Genomic DNA, 19452 nt, shown 5'->3' with positions numbered 1-19452 from the left:
AATTTAAAGGAAGAAATGTTTTATTTCATTAACAATTTAAGTTACTTTTATAACTCACAGTGCCGCTTGTGCTACAGGGCACACTATCCAGATGCCGTTGCACAATTTACATGCGCATGTTGCTCTGGTCGTGCAGACAAACATCCCATTTTACCGAAAACCACATTTCCAGAAGCACCAGATGTGTACCACTTCCATGCGGAAGAAGTGCCTAGTTACTTTCCCTTCCTCCATCGCTCCCAAAAAGTTTGGTGCCCTCAGGAACAGCATCTGTTCTAATGGGTAAATGTATCTAGAACTCTGTAACTTAGACTGTACTGGCACAGTGTTGTGAACAAAATACAGCGTGTTTGTGTTGCTTGACCAAAGCAAGTAAAAAGCAGCCAGCCATCTCGAGGAGGAAACTTTACATTTGCCTTCAAACAGAAATACCTGAGAGATATGGGGCCTGGGGCCGGTGCTGCGGCGCAGCCCCCCTGCACGCTGCCTGCCGAGAGCAGCTTCCTGAGGGTGCCCAGCGCTGGGCAACACCCAGCCAGCACCCAGCGCACAACCAGCTGCCAACAAACCTGCGCCGCGTGTGGCGCCACTGCCGAGGACCGTGTCAGCTCACACCCTCCCCAACTCGCCCGTCGGCGCACGAAACAGCGGGAGCTGCTTCCAGAACTGGTCTGCGGGCAGAACGGTGCAACGAAGAAAACAGCGAGTGTTTGCTGGAGGAACTGGTGAGCAGCTCGGCCCGCAGAGTCAACTGCACCAGGTTCTGCGGACACAACCTCCTGCGCTTGTTTGTACCCCAGAAGGTGAAACAATTCCACCAACCCAAACAAACCAAGACAAAACGTGTGGAGGGGGTATAAGAAGTAGGGTACGTTCTGTCTCTCATTACATTTCATTCCTCTCCTAACACCCCGTTCTTCATTACCTGAGTTTTCTCCCCTTACAAGCAAGGGGATTTGACAGGTATTTTGCTCATTCTGAATCTGTCCACAGGGTCTCAGGGGACCAACCAACCAACAAAAAAAACCCCGCAACCCCCCAACCCCAAACACCCAGAGCCAGACAAAATAACTACGTCCTTCAGCTGCATTAGCACCATATAAACACACCCTTTGCAGCCATGTGAGCTTAAAACTCACTTGAATTTAATTCAGCTTTATTACAGAAGTCTTTGCTGGCACACATCTCATACACAACGAAAAACTGGCAACAATGTTGGTAAATTTTAACCAAAAATTAATAATATCAGCTGTGTGTTCATGAATATAAAGCAAAAATTCTTTCTGCAAAATTCTAATTGTCCCAGAAGCGTAAGTCTGTCTCAGCAAAGCTTGGCTGAGGATCTACCAACTCCCCCCCAGAATGCGCTTGCGGCGAAGGCGCCCAGAGCGCCGCCGGCTGCTGCCAAGCCCGGGCAGGCTGCGCCGGCGGGAAGGAGCCGAGTGGAAGCAACGGGGTGCAACTCCCATCAAATTCAGGCCAGGGCCAGGAGCCGCAGCCAGCGCTGCCGGGGAATGGCACCGAGAAGGCAAATGCTGCCGAGGAGACCGAACCCGACCCCCCGACCCGGGGCACTGGCCACTGGCGCGTTGTCAGCCCGCCGGCCACCGCCGGCCGGGGCCTCTGCTCTGCTGCAGAGCTGGACAAGGCTGTGGAGCACAAAACTCTCATGACCATCCAGCACGGAACAAGCAGTGCCGGCAAAAAGAGACACTTCAGGAGTAGTTTGTCTCTTAAAGATTTATGATTCCTTGTTAGTACACGAGTATTGAACTGCAACTTTTTATAACACTTCAGGAAAAGCACCTAAAATGCAAGTCCCTTAGTAATTAAATATCTAAATGTAGACACTGAGACTGTAGATTTGCTCTAGAAGCATTTTAATTTACAAACAGCAATTCCCATTGACTTTATACCATAAAAAAAGCAATTTACAAGCAAGAAACAAATTCATCAGAACAAAATAAAGCAGCACTGAAATATTCATGTCACAAATCTAAAAACAAAGTGAATACAAGAGTAAAATATCATTTGAATAAATATTTTAAAATTCATGCTATAAAATAATCCTTAATGGCAAGTTATTAATTGTTACAGCATCAGCTTAGCTAGCTTCATTTACTTCATGTGGTGATGAAGTGTGGAGTTGTGAGGTTACCGGTTTATATTGCAAGATAATGACACCAGGTCAAGTCATTCAAACTGTTCAATTATTTATCATGAAAAACAACCATACAAATAAAAGTTATTTAAAAATACAATTTTTCAGTCAGAAACAAACACTGTTAAAATCGTGCAAGAGCCCTACCTCTAATCCGATAGGCAGCCGGGGGCTCGCAGTGCAAGTCCCGGGCTGGATCCGTAGCACATGTAAATGGAGAGACAGCAGTTTATTGTATCCACCACCGCAGGAGTTACTGACGTAAACCAGGAGCAAACCTGCTCAGTTACTGATACTTTGCTTCACACCCCCTGAAGAAATACAGGAACACGTGTCCCAGGCTTACTTGTTTGTTTAGCTTTTTTTTTTTTTTAATGTAAACTTGCATAACTTAAGTTAATGCTGTCACAGGGATGTGCAAGTAGTATTAAATCTACAAGATTAAATACAACTATTCTGGCACTTGTTAAAATATATGTAAAATGCACACAGATTATAAACTTTGAACATTTTGAATGACTTTACTAAACTTCCAATTCAATCACTGAGTATTATGAAATTTACAATTCATGAAATAAACAGATTCATATAAAGAATTTACATAATTCCCCAAATACTTTCAAATATAAAATTTAATAAATAACCCTGACCAGTCAAAAAGCACCATTCAAGGGTAAAATTCCCTTGGAAAATAGATTAGGTGTTGCATATTTGAGTCCCTTTCAATGGTTTCATGTGAAACCTGTTTAGAAAAATGACAATAAAAGAATCACAGTAAACTAATACAAAAATTCAAATAAGATATATATATATATATTTAAAGGTAAAGCTCATTCAATCTTTTCCCAGCCCTTGATTTTATTCCTGCTGTTCTTCCCATAATTCAGCCTAAACGTATTAAGAGGCCTCCTTGCTTTGTCTAAAAGTAAACCAAAGGCTTCAGCATAAAACGTGGATTTATGCTTGGGAAGACTGCGTTAAGAACTATCAATTTAGGCCTACAGTATATTCTGCTGAACAGTGAACTGACAGTATCCTTTATGCTATTGAGAGATTTCACACTAAAAAAGCAGAGCCAATCTTGAGGCCTTAGTGACCAAACTGAACTTCTGATATACTGTAAGTATTTACAAAGCCATTTTCTAAATGTATTTACAAGTTTAAAAGAAATAATATGGAAGATAACTGATTAAGAAAACTAAAATAACTGTTTAAAACCACAAACATTAGCAAAGGTATAAAATCCTTTATTTTCACAGTTTGTCATAATAGGTTAAACATATAGAGGAAAGGACACTGTCACTGTTTTCACATTTGTTTATAATCAAAAGGTAGATTAAGAAGAGACTCAATTATGAACCAGCCTATATAATTTCATGATTTACTTTGCTGTCAAATATTTCTTCACATATTTTATTGACTTCTGCATTTATTGTAAATGAAATGTGTAACAGCTCTGTGCTAACGTAAAACTGTACAGACACAAGACACTGTACAGTACTTCCATGATTCGCTTGAAATAACACAGCATCCTCTGATTTGGTGGCCTTGTGAAATGAACTTCAATCAGGTAATGCCTCATGTTTCATGACAACGCTCATCCTGGCACACCGTTATGTGACAAGGCACAATTTAATTGCTGCTGCCAGGTCTGAAGTTCGTTTTCTACCAGAGTCACACACTCTGTGAGTGTCACTGTAACGCTCGATGACGTTTCACGCTCACCTACGTGCGCGTCCCTCGAAGCACTGCTGGACTTTACAGTACTGTGTTATGGCTTGATCATTATTGACACTGCTAGCAGTGGGGAGGGTAAATGGCATATCGACACGGATAGGAGCAAGCCGAACTTGCAAACTGCTGAATCATGATTTTGTAGAAAAAGTGATCATTTCCTGCCCCTTAACAGTCCCGTTACAATGTTTTGAACCTGAACCTGTACAATCAAAGTGATGTTGTTGTTTTTGTTTGTCAGAGACAATTTTGGATAAGTCACTCTTTGGTAAACTCAAACCATTTTAATACATTTACAAATACAAAGAACTAGATTTAAATAATGTTAAGATTGTGACACAGAGAAATTCAAGAAATATAAAATTAGTACCCATATCCTGCTATCCTCAACTCATACCTCCATGGAAAAAGTCACACCAAAGGCACCACAGCACAGGTCCAAGATAAAGGGTTAAGAATAACTGTACATTTCTTGGATTTTGCATGTCTCAAACTTAATTTATCAAAACACTTTTTTTTTTTTTTTGCATTTAATTACTTAAAACAAACATTTAGGAAAAAACCAGTATCAGAAACACCAACATGTTTTTAGGTGGGTAAACATATAGACTACCTCCCTAGACACAGACATATACTTCCCCTTACCGGAAACAACAGTTCTACTGTCGCTTCGAGGAGAGAAACATCTCCCCACCCTCTGCCTCTTTATTTGGACAAAGAGGCAAATTACGGACTCAATTTAACTGAAACTGCTCCCAGGGAGCAGGTGGGGTTCATACTGTAAATCTGTATTTAGTGAAATTAATTCTTATTGCAGACTGTCACAATATTAAGAACTAGTGTATTTAATAAAGCTACTGCACAAATATGCCCCAACTTCACAGGAGCCAAAAAAGCTTTACAAGATAGCAAACCTACCTTTTTGCTTTCCTGTAATTTAGGAACGAGCTTTTATTTTCTAAATTTCAGGAGTTAAACAGCATGTTCATTGATGTATTTTCAATATTTGCTAAATAAACATAAGGCCCAATTATAGAAAAACCTGTATTTTAAAGAAGCATGTGATTAATTGAATTCTGTTCATCAGGTAGAATTTTACACAGTAGTGTCTGCCAGTTCATGCTTTTGAGGTCTCTTAAGCTATTGGGTTTTTTTGTTGTGGTTTGTTTGTTTCGGGTGGGGTTTTTTTGTTTGTTGTTGCTTTTTTTGTGTGTTTTTTTTTTTCTTAACTGTTACCATTATGTTTCACATTTTATATATTATACTGACCTAAATGATGAAGTTAGCACCATATTAAAAAAAGCATTTGGTGAAACAAAAAGATTTAGAGTATTTTTAAAGATGTTGGTAGTTCCTTTATGCAGAAAACAACCACTGAAAATAGTAGGGAAGCCATAGCAACTCTGTAATACTCACACATGAAATAACAGACATATTGCTCGAAATTCCCATAGAGTTTGTTTTTTTTTTTTTTTTTTACAAAAAAAAGTACAAATTCCAAGTGCTGACGTATCACTTGGAGGTTTAAGTAGGAAGTCAATGTGCACCTGAAAACAGCTCTCTGTGAAGAGACCTATTAAAACACTGCTTGGAAATACTGTAGTTTAAACTACAACATCTCTCTCAGGTTTTAACCAACCATGAAGAGTGATGAAGTTAAATTTAATTACCTGGTATGGTTCTACAGTACGAAATGAAGGTAGATTCTGAGGCCAGTAAAAACACATTTAAAACCACAATGCTACTTTTAGGTTTGCTAATAATTTTTTTTATATATATATATATAGATATATCTATCTCTATATATATAAAAAGGTCAGCACCACAGGTTGTCCAGCTTGCATTCTAGACAACTAACAAAACCCCTCAACAATTTAACCATAATTTAATAGATTTATGGCATTTGGTTTACATATGTTATAAAGCAAAGCTATTAAAACAAGGTAATTCACTTTGCTCACTTTTGCACACAAAGTAATAGTCTAATAAAATGAAAACCAAACAACATTCTTTTAAAACCAAAACCATCCTCCCAAAGTCCGAAGTCCTAAATCCTAAGCAGAGAGGAGACCTAGCAGTCGAAAGAGTGGTACATGGCATAAACCTTGACATTCACCTCAACCGGAGTAGGAAAAGTGAAAGCATTTTATATATATAAAGCAAATTTATATATATAAACAGACTAACTACCAAAAAGTTAGTAAAAGCAAACAGATTTCATCATGACACACGGAAGGAATCCAAGCTATAATATTCTCTCTCCCCACTGCTGCGTAACTCATTACCAGCAACAGAATTTAAGAAACAAAATCAGGGAGATTACAGCTTCTTGGTGTTTCCAGCAGAGCTGCCAATCTTACTCTAATATCTTTCTCCACTGGAATTTGGGTCTCGCCAGATCAACCAGTAGGGACACTTTAGCAGACTCTTCCCTTCCCCAGCACACCGTCTTTTATATTTTGCACATCTTCAAAAGTAAAAAAAACCCCAAACAACCCAGCCTCCTTCAAAAACAAACAATACTTCTGTAGTCTTCTCCGGAAACCATTTCAAACTGATTTCCACTAGGTCAGGAAAATTAAAAGGCTGTTATACTTGTACTGAAGATTACTAAAAGAATAAAAGATTTAAAAAATACATTAGTAATGTGCTTGTTTGTGTTGCACTTCGAATGTAGTATTTTAATCGGATGTGTTAGACATTGCATGAATTTCCATACTAGAATCCATCGCTTCAGAAGCTGAAGCATCATTATCTACTTTCTGTTCCACAAACGCTTCTGTTCTGTCTGGAGACTCTACCCTGTTTCTTACTTCTGTTACCCCAGGGTGGTTTTTTCGCAAATGCTGGTTTAGTGTACCCTGGAAAGGAAAACATTTTCCACAGATCTCACAGCGAAAGGGCTTGTCATCTGTGTGACCGCGAATATGATACTCAAGTTGGTCCTTGCGGGTATATTTCTTCCCACAAAATTTGCACACAAAAGGAGTTATTCCCATGTGCAACCGCATGTGCCGATCAAGGCTCCCTTTCTGGTTGAAAGACTTGCCACAGTAAATGCAAATTAGCCTCTCGTTGTACGGATACCAGTGACCTCTCGTGTTTCTCTCCCGTGGACTGTTTTCGTATCCTGGGTTACTCACCACGGACTCGCTGTCGGCCCCCTGCACCAAGCCCTGAACATCACTGTGCAAGTGGCCAGCAGATACCCGTTTCTGGCGCGCACGACCCCCTCTGAAGCAGCTCAGCATTGACCGTGAAGGACTTGTATTGCTCAGGCTTCCGAAGGTTTCAGACACACCTGTAGCCTGCGACGCGGCATGGGTAAACGAATAAACATGCTGTAAGACAGACCCATAGGAACCGACATTGACTGCCACCACCTGCTCCCCGTCCACCATCTCCGTGTGGTAGCCGTCGTCGCCAAGGGACGAGCTGTCGGAGCAGCTCGGCCGGTCGGACTTCTCCATTTTAACTTTCACCTCTGCAATCTGACTTTCCCTTACTATCAGGTCGCCTTGCTCATGATCACCTTCAATCTGAATCTCGTACTCGGAGATGCTCCCGCTGCTTCCTCGATCTGAATGCCCTTCCTCTTGCAGACGACTACGTAGAGTTTTGCCTGGAGTAGTTTCCATCCTAAGATCGCTGCCTGCTGTTGACTGTCGCACCTGAGAGCAATAGGGGGGAGAGATCTCAATAGGATTGGCAAAGTAGCTGCTGTCCTTAACTCCATTGCGATTTTCTGCATTTTCTTCAGCACCAACAGTGACAGAGTCAACATCACCGACACTGATCTTAGAGTGAATACTCTCCAGTATCTGTGTGCATTTATCGATGACGCACTGCATCTGTAGAAAGCTAGCTGCAGTCAGAAAGCTAACAACATCCTTCAGCTGTAGGGACATCCTTCCAGTGTAACAAAAAGAAAGCAACTGTTCAAAAACATTGGGATTTTTAATAACTGATATTGATAAGCCACTCATGGTGCTTAACGCTGAATGGTCACGGAAATACGGAGAACTGGCAGCTAAGACAGCTTTATGGGCTCGAAATGGCTGACCCTGAATATGCACAATTATGTCACATAGCTTTCCTTGCAAGCGGAGTTCGTTTAACTGGCTCAGAACAGTGTTGCTGTACTCGGGCACATCGAACTGAATGAAACTGCTGCTGTCCATTTCTACTGATGTAAAGAGTAATCTGAAAGAAAAATGAGAGGATTTACAACTGAGAAGGCATACAGAATTTTCCATTTAAAAAACAATGCTTGCACATGTTGAAGTTCAGTCACCATGTTGATCTGTTTCAGGTGCGTTACAACAAAACAGTTGCTATAAATACCTGATATAATACAAAAAGTAGAGTCTTAATCTACCCGTTTCTTGCATTTATATAACTTGAACTACCCTTCTGCAACATTCACAATTGAATTGCTCATAATATGTCACAGGCTCCCCGGAACAGTCTACATCCTAAAAAGAACTTTGCAATTTCACTCCCTGGTAAGAACTGCAGAACAATACCCCCACCCTCCCAAAAGGATATTAATTTTATAGTCAGTAGGCAAGTTAAAAACCTCAGAACCTTTAGGAGGTCTTCAAGGCAGACACTACATCAACACTTGGAGGGAACTGCATTGTTAAATTGCCCAAGAATGATTTTGGAAGGTACTTCATGAAGTTTGAAAAACCTGCTAAAGAAAAGCCACGGGTGCATATGCGTGTGCGTGCGTGTGTGTGTGTGCATACGGACACACAAAAATATTTTAAAAAAATGTTCCTTAGGTCTAGATATGTTGAATTTATTTCAGAGGAGATGAATATACTACGCCAGTGACATTGCCATTTAATCATTTACCTCCTTAGAAAATAATCTCAATAATTATTTAAAAAAAGTAAAAATCAATCTTTCAACATTCACAGAACAAGGAAATCCTAGTGAAAGGAAACATTTAAGTGTGGATTCAATTCCAAACTATATACCCAGTGTGCCAGAGGTTCCCAGATAATAATGAATTTGTGTCAATATGCGAGGCAGCATTTGAAGGGTGTTTGAGCCATCCATGGACTTTCATTTTTTTTTTAAATTTCCTTTTGTGATTTTTTTCTTTTTTAAATAAACTGTGACGTGAACTTTGAAGCTCATCTGACACAGCAGTGATTTCCTAGCTAGAATGATTTGACATTTAAATTCTAACCTGACTCAAAAGCCATGGGTACTCAAACTCGCCTGATACACTGGGAAAGGATGTTCCAAGAGGCTTTAGAGAAACGTATACATTTCAAAACAAGATCTAAAGAAAAGCACTTTACCAATTTTTCATAGATCATTATCATAAAAAGCACACACACGCTTGTCCCCTTGAGAGAGTCTGTCTGTAGCAGACACCACCCCACATTTCCAAGACTGGACCCCTAATCGACTGCCCAAGAATCTTCAGACTTTTTATAGCTATTTTTGTTCTTATTAATGCAGAAGTCTAAACACATAATATTGCCACCGTACCTGCTTTTCCAATTGGACAAACAGATCTCAACATCATCCATTGACTTCTGATGCAGGAAGCATGTCCAATGTATCACAACATACTAGTGGATTTTTTTTCCTATTTATGTCTTATGTTACATGCTGTAATGGGACATATGAACAATTTAAATCAAATTATGAAAATTCAGGCACTCCAAAACCAAAATCAACAGGTAGGAATATGATAAAAAGCCTACAAGGAAGAACTGGAGCTGTATCAGCTGACTGTCACTTAAAACCCACATTCATAACCTTCACAAATGGAACTTCTTTTGAGAAGAGAAACAAGATGGCCAGCTCCCTGCCTTGATTAACGTTACATCTGATTTGGAAAACTGTCAAAAACTCGCACAGAACATTCAAGATCAGGTTATCAGAGTTGATAAATATGTTCTGCAAGTTACCAACATGTCATAGATTAAAATGGGTAAACCAGACTGCATTTGAATTTTTACAGTTGTGTAAAAGCAGGGGAAAACATGATTTATACACTCTTGCATCTGATGAGGGAAATAAGGACTAAAAGGCAGTTAACGGAAGCGATGCGATCACAGCCATCTATACAAAGACAGCTTTGGCAGGACACTTCGTGTATCCAGCGAACAAAGCTACAGAACGACTCAGAGCTTGTGAGCTGGTGCAAATCAGACCTCAGTCAGAAATCAAACATCACAACAAACCCACCCCAATCTAACAGCGGTGTAGCTCAACGGCAAGACGGACCTTGTTGCTCTGAGCATCCCTGCTCAGGTCCCAGCAGATGCACCTGCTCCACGGGCAAGACACAAGCGTCAGCAGTGGGGACACTCCTCTCGCGGGACAGGGCAGCAGGCCTCCTTACAACCCAGCACGGGTCACTGCCTTACCAGCTATGCACAGAGGCAACATCAGGACATTCCTGATTAAGCTTCTCTTTCCTAAGTGGAGGAAGAAGCTTTGTTCACCTGAAGTGACGTGAATGGGCACGTCACCTTGGCTGAGGACCGTGCACAAACCACCAGAGCAGGCTCAGCAGCGGCAGTTCACCACTCCTGCATCACTTTGGATCCTTGAGCTAAGGAACCAGATCTCAGCCAAGCCCCACTCAAATCTCATCAGAAATTGCTCCTTTGTGACTCGAATGTACATAAAGTCTGTCATATATAGAAAGTGGCCTTCCTCCTTGTCCCGTACTTCCCTAAGGGCTCTTACTCAGCAAAACGAACAACTTAGTCCTTGACAAAATATTAAAATACAAACTGTCACCACGAGCACTACTCCAGACAGAAAGAATGAAATAAGGATAGGCACCGGAGTAGAAAGAAGATGGACATTTTATGCCTTACCATGGAGAGAAAAAAAATAATTCTTTTGATCATGGCATCTTAGCATCTCTAGATGAATTTGTGCTTCCTAGGACATGGCCACACATTGAAAATGGACCGTGAGCACGTAGCAGAGAAGGCACGAGAACCAGGACGAGAGGGACACCAAGAGGAAAGGGATCCTCAGCGATCTTTGCACATCACAACTGTGTTAGAACATCTAATTATTTCCACAGGCATATGTATCTATAAGCAATTTTGCATCCTTGTTCTCAGAGTTGTTTCATCTTTCTTTTGGAAAACAAAGAAGCTTATTTTCCTTAAACTGTTAGGAGTAAACAGCACAAATCCCGGTAGAGAGTGGAGAGGATGATGGAGTTAAAGGTGTAAAAGTCTGGCTGTCAGTAGAGCAGAAAAACAGTAAAAACCAGAAATAGGGATCAAGGGAACACACAGTATTGCTTTGAAAGCAAACAGATCAAGTACACAAAATGCAGCCCAGAAAACAGTGGACAGTGAGTTTCTGTGCCCATCTGCTCTTAAAAAAAGGTGAACAAGCTACAGCATGCACTTGTGAGTACTTTTCCACCTTAGTTTCTTCCTTTGAAGACGCGTGCCTCCTGTGATCTTGAAAACATCTGCAGAAAGCTGGAGTTAAATAACAAGAATTTGAACAGCAGCAGCACTGGACAGAAGGGAACCCTTCGCTCGCTTCCAGCCAAACTCTGAAATCTCTAGTTGAAGAGGTCCTGGAACTGATGGTTACCCATGAACACCCCATCTGGAAGCAGGCAGGACTGGAGCAGGAACAGCACCGAGATGGCGGTAATTTTGCTGGGGTCGGCACCGGGCACACTGACTGTCGTGCATGGGTTCGGGAAGACAAGACACAGGGAAGAATCTGAGCACGGCACACGTCAGAGAAGCAGGCACCACTAGCAGTGTTTTATTGATGAATAAAGGTTAGAAGAAGAATGATCTTATTTATTCACATAAATCCCCAATGTCACTAGAAGATAAAAGTAATCTTTGGATTATATTCCCATACACAAGAAGGTATTAATTTATTTGTATACAGAATCAAGTTAGCAGTTCCATAATCAAACTCCAGTGGAATTAACCAAAATATTGTTCAGCAGGGTACTGTACCGTAACAGTACTCAATTATTTATCAATGCTGGCAGGCCAGTAGCTCTTTCAAGACAATACGATTTATGGTTGGAGTATTTCTGAAACAGTCCTGGAAGATCACTACAGTTTGAAAAGGCCAGTGAGAACCCCCGCAGTTTTTTGACAGCTTCCTCCAAGTCAAAATATCTCCCTAAAACCTTCTCTTTTGGTGTGAGGCGAGTAGCATTAAACTGAAGCAGAAAGGTACTCTAAAACACAAAATTAACTTTGGACGCATCCACTGTATGTTCTAAAGAAAAAAATTACCCCTGCAGTTAACCAGACAGGCAAAAGGAAGCTTTGCTTCCCAAAGCAATGACAATGTAACTACTTTAATTCACCTAACAATTCTTTATAAAATTAGCAGAGATGAAAAAAAAAAAATTAATGTGTAGTCAGAAGTCATGTCCAGTACCTCCCATGGTATTTCAGCACATACGGAGGTAACTTGTGCTCTTTAGGTCCAAGACCACAGTACAGTAGTCCAGAATCAAGACAATTTTATTTGTATTATGCTAACTTAAGCATCTGGGGGGCAGCGAGGACTAAGACAAACCATAGAAATTTTAGGTACTCTCACCATTTTGTCTTGCTTTAGCTTCCACCCCTGACTGTGGGATAGTGTAATGTTAGGTTGAGGTCCTGTAACATTCAAGTCCAGCTCTGGGCACCCATCTATGAATAGGTCCTCTCTGAACCTTCCTGCATAAGTAGATCAAAGTGTTTAAGGTCTTCAGAGATATTACGTATCCAAGAAATAGGCTGAAGGCTTTCTAGTTTTAAAGCCCAGGCCAGAACCAGGCACTAAGTTCACTAAGTCTTAGCAGGGCTCTGTGTGGAGCCTCCTGTCTATTTCTGTAGGAGATGATCCAGTCACACTCAAAAGAATCGTATCAATTCTCTTCGCGTCTGCGTTACATTTATTCACCGGGGTCTTATACAGCAAGTGCAGACCAAAGCACGACTTTACCAGCAGTGGATCGCGGCCCTATGTCTTCAAACAAAAGTGTTCATGGGAGTAACCTGTGAACGTGAGAGTGACACGCGTTTAACATTTCTCATCAGATTTCAAAAGAAACTTACTTTAGAAATTATGCTCTATGAAAGCTCTTATTTCACTTAAAACCCCAAGAATAGATGGTGACAAAACACATTTGGTATTTAATTTTACTGACATCATACAGTAGCAGCAGGGAAGCATCATATAACTACAACACGAAGCTGTGTGTCTGCCAACGTCGTATTAGTTTCTGCTTCTAAGTCTGCACCTGTTTAATTTCATTCCCTCACTGGTGTGTGATTCGCCGTTCTCACAGACAGGTGAACGATACAAATTACGCTCATTTTAACTCACACAAAGGTGTGAGAAAAGATCCCTTGCATTTTCTTTAGTTAGCTCAGCAACACGGGTTCCTTGGGGAAAAAACACACGTTACAAATCGTTACTGTTATAGCATGTGTCTGAAAACAGAAATACATAGAAAAGTTAGGAGGACCATAATGAAAGAGTAAAACAAAAAAAGTGCTCCATGACACCAAGAATGGATACTCCACACATCACTGCTCCGAATACAGAGAAAAAGCAAGAAAAGAATCAGGTATTAGTATAAATCAGTGCACTCCTCCCTTGCATGTTGTAGGATTCAGTAGTTACTGAATTTACACCATCTGTGAGAACTTAAGACGTCATTGCAAAAATGTATCATCATTCAAGAGAATTTTAACCTAGGAGTGTAACCCTATCAGCTGTGATCATGGAAGTTTTAAGGCAAAAATCTTTATCGCTCTCACTCCTTTCAGTCTGCACTTGCCTTAGTCTTCAGATTACAGCAGCCACAACAATTAATGCTAGTGGTTTCAAAGAAAAAACTGCCATCAGATAAAGCCACAGTCTAGGGGCATTTCTAAATATTTTATTCCTCTTTAAATAATCTTTGAAAAGAAGGCAGAAACAGATCACATACTCTTTTACCAGTTTATACCTCTCATAACAGTAAAGTATTATATTCTCTTTTAAAAGTCAACATACAGTGCCCTTGGATGGCCTTATGCAGGGTGACACATGGCCCCCCACGTACAGCAAGCTTCCCTACGGCTAGAAAACAGATTTTAATATCGCAGTCATTTAACAAAAAAAACAGAAGAAGAAGAAAAAGGCAACTCTCCCACCAATTGAGAACTACAACACACTTATAATAATATAAGCAGTACTATGTAGATATGTAGCACTGGTTTTTGCATCAATTCTTCCTGAATTCAAGCAGCCATCTCCTCAAGAACTCTGAATCATGAAGAATCATGAAGGAGACTAAATTACTTTATATTTACCTCAGGTGAGATAATCAGATACTACTGTTTTTTATAGACTTAAAAATCAATTGCACTAAAGGTTTTCCCAGAAACACACACAATAAATAATAAAAATAGAGTCTTGTGTATTTTCAGGTCATCCATGCAGTCTGTTTTGCCATGCAGGCATCCTCCTGTGACAGAAAATATACCTAATGACACACTCCTCCATGTAATTGATGCACTAAAATCATAGACTTACATAGACATATATATTTATAAATTTAAAACGACTCCTTTAAACCACAGAACGGATGACTGGGAGAATGTTTCTACTTGATACTTAAAGTAACACTTGGAGCTTAATGGAAGGGATATATAAAATAAGTCTTTGTGTACTAATTAGATTTTTCTAAACTTTGGCTGCAGTACACAGAAGTAACGTTTAAAAGCTCTTTACCACAACATTTATTACATAAATCATAGCACTACAGTAAGCAGAAAACTGTTGAAAATGTTACTCTTTCTGAATCTGGTCACCTAGATGTTACCTTGTAGCAGTAATTCGCAAACACATGACTGTTAACTAAAACCAAAGAAATTAATGACACAAAGCAACAGGCTTGAAGATTGGTGGTAAAATTGCAAGTATCTGCTTAAGCACATAAAGTGATAGTTTTTCGAAGCATTCTTTGGAAGCTTCCCTTGAATGGAACAATAAACAAGCATGGACTTACTGTTCAAGTATTTTTCGCGTCAAACAAGATCATCTCCTAAATCACTCTTACTTATACTCTTCTTTTGTGAACTCCTGGTTTCCAGAGAACTACAAAGCTGAATTCTAGAAGCATTATTATCCATAGAAGAATACACCAAACAATAATCTTTGCTTAAGTTGATTTGTACTCTTTGTTTCTAAGCTCACTCAAATATATTTAAAACTTAGACACACTGGAGAGTACAACTAGAGAGATTGCTGCATGTAAACACAAAGTTTTGGTATCTCAGAACAAGTAAGTGACTGTCATAGACTCAGATGGAAGTTTAGCAAAGAGTTGATATGCAGATCCTAAGAGATGCTACAGCACAACAGAAAATTCTGGTAATATTTCTGTTGCAGCATCAAGTTTCATTTTGCTTGCAGCTTCTCCAGTGGGATAAAATGCACTTTATTTATGGCATCTTTTACACCTACAGTCATCTCAAAACCCTTTCCAACTCAGTTCAACACCTCATTCTGTTAGATTCACCTCTAACAGGTAAATAAAACTGCCAGTATGATTAAAACCAGCTAGCACAAGCCTGTGTTCACGTGCAAAGTCTGTCCATACTTTTGTTAAGCTCAGTACCGTTCTGAACAGTCTACGGTATAGTTGATTCCCGATTCGAAAACCATCCAAAAAAGCCCCTAAATGAGAACTAAGTTACCTTTCTAGTAGTCTAATAACAGAGTAATGCAACACTTACGGAAACAACCATGTTTCTCAAAATAAATAGCTATGGAAGCAATTAGTTCCTTTCTTCACAAAATAGGATTTCAGATGGTCACTCCTCCAAATGTTAACCACTCACAAATCACTCCATACAGATTTAATTCACAAGGTGTGTTAGGCTTTGGGAAAGTTTGAACTAAGCTAAAAAAAGTGCCCAGTGGAATCAAAAGAAATATAGACAGTTTGGCCAAAACTTGAACAGTGAAGTAGTAAAGCATACAACAAAAGGTGAATATGTCTTATTCTTCATCGGAAAACAGCTTTGAAAGTCAGTCTGCTTCACTTCTGTTAGGCTAAAACACAGAATCTGTTATAGTAGTGGAGACTACACAATAATTTAAAGCTTCATTACCTCATGAAAATGCAGGAAACCCCAGTTTCCTCAGAAACTGAAGCCAGTTAGTACAGGCTGAAATGGAGTTACTGGAAAACTTAGTTCTTGCACACTTTCATCAGCAGATACTAGAACGCTGCAGTGAAAGCCAGTGTCATGATTCCTCTGCAGACAGAGGCAACACTCTGTTCAGAGTACTGAACAGCCACAGTGAAATCAAGAGTCAACCCCGAGTCTGTCAAGCAAGTACTGCCAAAGCGTTGCAGAACACCATCCCGTCATTTGTATGGCTGAGCAATACATTAAATCCCTACACTTTTTGTAGAAAATTTTTTACTAATTCAGACTTTTGTCCAACAAAAATTGAAAAGGATTTATTTTTACCTCACCAACATTCACAACATGATAAATAGAAAACCACTTGAAGAAGTGGACGATTTAACATCAAAATTAAAAGCAATTAGTTTATATGTATGTATGTATGTACACACACACACGCTAATTTGATAACACTACAAACCTATTCTCAATGCTTAGTGTGGTGCAGCAGGGAAATTATTGGAACTGCATATTTAGCATTTCATAGAGAAAAAAGAACAGAAAGAGGCCTCTTATTTGAGCAAATATCCAAGGAAAGCATTTGTGAAACTGAAGTCCAAGGGCCACCTTCATCCCTTATTGTCAAATTGTCTTCCTCACAATTGTTTGCCTGTATGAAAGTGATTAAAAAAGTAAAAATGAAACAACTGTTGATGCATAAGCAAAGTTTGACCCAATGATTGGAAACCTCAATACAGAAAAAAAAAGTTACTAGAAGGCAAACTGGAGATAACCAAGATCAGCAAAAGTTCGGTGTATAAATAAATGAATACGAAGGGACATATTTACGATAAATGAATTGAAGGGACATATTTACAATACATACACTTTAAATCAGCAAGATCTTACAAGTAATGATCACAAACTTTTATTTTGTGCACAAATTTCATAATATACCCATTATGTAATCCTAACGAGTTACTGTCCACATTCTCTGAAGTGCTGCCAACTCCGAGATGTGCTTTGAGAAGCCACTACCAGTGCTAAAGCCCCAACCGATAGCACGGGCCTTGCAATACATCTACACACCGAGACCTTCCAGAAGTGGGGAAGGAGAGGAGAGGGGAGGGCTTCTGTACCTTCTGCTATTACAATGATAAATTACTTGCTACCAAGTTAATACTTGGTTAGTATTACGCCTTTTAATCCGTCTACTTTTTTTTTTAAAAAAAAACCTTAGTCACTCTCCATCAACTTGTAACTTTTTGGCTCCAATGTTTCTTTTAAGCAATGAAGTAGCTATATTCTCTATATATCAGCAACATTTTTTTTGCAGCAAAATAGTTCTGAAGAGCACATTTTCATAGTATTTTCCCAGTCCGTTACTTCCGACAGCCCGAGCGTTTCGCAGCTCTCACCGACAGGCAACGAGGCACAGGCACATCCCGATGCAGGTGCCGAGAACTCTGTGAGGCGCAAGGGCCGTGGTGCAGCTAGCGCCGTGCCACCTTTCTGTTCTGACCCCCAGGCTCTCCTGTATCAACGCTTCTGAGGCTGTTCGGGCTTGTTCCAACTCCGCTCTCAACTCTGGAGCGTTCTACCATAAATCCGATCCCGCAGGCGACGCACGCCCGGGGGGCTCTGGAGACCTTCGCAATCCCGGAGACCGGGGCTTCGCTAAAACTTCCCAACTCTTCTAAGGGGACGGCGGCGGCTGCAGGGTCCGCCGGCTCCTGGCGGCAGCACCGCGGCCGGGGCCGCCCCGCGGCAGCCGCCCGACCCGCCGTGCCCGTTCCCTCACGCCCGGGCCGGGCGGACACGGGGCCGGGACGCGGCCGCGACCGCCCGCCCCGCTGCCGAGCCGAAGCGACGCCGGCGACACGGACCCGGGTGACGCGACGGCTTCGCCCGGACGAGCCCGGCGCGGAGCAGCCCCGCCGGGGCCGAGCCCTCGCCCGCCGGGCCGGGAGCGCGGCCGAGCCCTGCGCGGCCGCCCGGGCCGCCGCCCCTGCGGGGCCTGTCAGGGCGCCGGGACCCCCCGCCCCGGCAGCGGCCCCGGCCCCGGCCCGCCCCGCCCCCGGACAGGCGCGGGCCGCGGCGCGCCGGCCCCTCCGCCGCTCACCTGCCGCTGTCAGGGTCTCTCACATGGCGGGTGCCCGGCCCGGCGCGGCCCGGCCCGCTCCCACCGCCGCTTCCCGCCCGCTCCCGCAGCCGCCGCACCCGGAACTGATTCCCCGGCGGCGCTTCCGCTTCCTGCCGGCGCGCGACGGCGGCGGGCGGGGCCGCCCCCCCCCCCCCCGGAACCGGGGCCCGCGCGGCGGCCGCGGGGGGTCGGAGCCCCCCGAACACGAGGGAGCTGCGGCTGCGCCCGCAGAGACCCGCCGCGGGCATCCTGCCGGGGCCCGGCTCCCGGACAGCCGCCGGCTCCGGAGCGTCAGAACGGAAACAAAAGCGTTGGCGAGTCCCGGGCACGGCGCTGCTCCGCGCGGGGAACCGCCTGTCCCCGCGGCCGGGACCGCGCAGCCGGTGTGCAGCCGCCACCCCCGCCCGGCTGCACCGTCCCCAACACTTACGCCGGCCGCTCCGCTGCCGCGCAGACACGCGCATCGCTCGAGCGCCTGCTCGCGGTTTCCGCGGGGCAGCGGTTCCCCGTTTCACCAGACGGTTCGTGTTCAAAGTCGGAGCGGCCGGTGCCGGTAGGAACCGCGGGGGGGGGGGGGCATCGGCGGGGTCTGACTTTGGACGCGGCGCTGCCTTCCCGAGCGTCCCCCCGCTCCCGGCAAAACACGCGGGAGACAAGTCTGGGGAAACGAGGCGCGGGGCGGCGACCGGGCAGAGCAGCGGCCGGGGAACACCCAGGCCAGGCCTAAACGAAGTGAAGGAACAGGCGCACAAGTGGCGTTTGTCCCCTCCCATCCAAGAAAACCAGACCTAGATCTGCTCCTGCACAGACGGGACACCGCGGGCTTGTTCTAGCACGCGTCCAGTCTGCGTAACCAGCAGCAACAGGACGTGGATCTGCTGAACCACATTCCCCCCATAGCTGCTGAAGACCGAGGAGTGGGGCACACAAACAGAGATTTCTCCAGGAATTAGCTGAATATACTTTACATGAGGGCGAGCTCATTTTTTGTTTAGATAGCAAGCGTTAGGCTGCTGAGCAAGAAGCATCAGCTATGACAGATCCATGAGGGCTGAACAGACTGAGGTGGGGCAAAGGAAATTGTTCATGAAGTATCTAAACTTAATCAGGGAGAGGAGGAATCCTCACAGGAAGATAATAGAGACTTAATCTTTAATACTTTTTCACAGTATGAAATTTCTTTCATACTTTGTGAAGAAAAAAAATAATCTACATGATACCTGTACCTACTTCGAATTTACCTGCAGGTGTTTTGG

General features: G+C 42.7%; 2 protein-coding genes across 5 annotated transcripts in view; both read right to left on the bottom strand.

Moving 5' to 3' along the window:
- RALGPS1 (Ral GEF with PH domain and SH3 binding motif 1) overlaps positions 1-18251 on the bottom strand; it is a 130216-nt gene extending 111965 nt beyond the window's left edge. Inside the window, exon 1 of the mRNA XM_074891353.1 lies at positions 18176-18251. The gene's annotated coding sequence lies outside the window, so the exon portion shown is untranslated. The remainder of the gene's footprint in view (positions 1-18175) is intronic.
- On the bottom strand, positions 1864-18944 carry ZBTB34 (zinc finger and BTB domain containing 34). Of its 4 annotated transcripts, XM_074891370.1 has the most exons (3): positions 18176-18265; positions 9404-9526; positions 1864-8098 (listed from the first exon to the last, which is right to left on the bottom strand). In XM_074891370.1, the coding sequence occupies exons 2-3, from the start codon at positions 9442-9444 to the stop codon at positions 6577-6579; spliced, it is 1563 nt and encodes a 520-aa protein (XP_074747471.1). In that variant the 5' UTR covers positions 9445-9526; positions 18176-18265; the 3' UTR covers positions 1864-6576. The 4 variants fall into 4 exon arrangements, with proteins under 4 accessions (XP_074747471.1, XP_074747470.1, XP_074747469.1 ...); XM_074891369.1 differs by lacking the exon at positions 18176-18265 and adding an exon at positions 18627-18944 and having other exon boundaries at positions 1864-12921; XM_074891368.1 differs by having other exon boundaries at positions 1864-12921; positions 18176-18269.
- Positions 18945-19452: the final 508 nt, after the last annotated feature.

Source organism: Strix uralensis, chromosome 21 (assembly GCF_047716275.1).
Source record: "Strix uralensis isolate ZFMK-TIS-50842 chromosome 21, bStrUra1, whole genome shotgun sequence".
NCBI classification, from domain to species: domain Eukaryota; kingdom Metazoa; phylum Chordata; class Aves; order Strigiformes; family Strigidae; genus Strix; species Strix uralensis.
The sequence above is the reverse complement of the archived record's forward strand: the minus strand, read 5'-3'. Positions and strand labels throughout refer to the sequence as shown.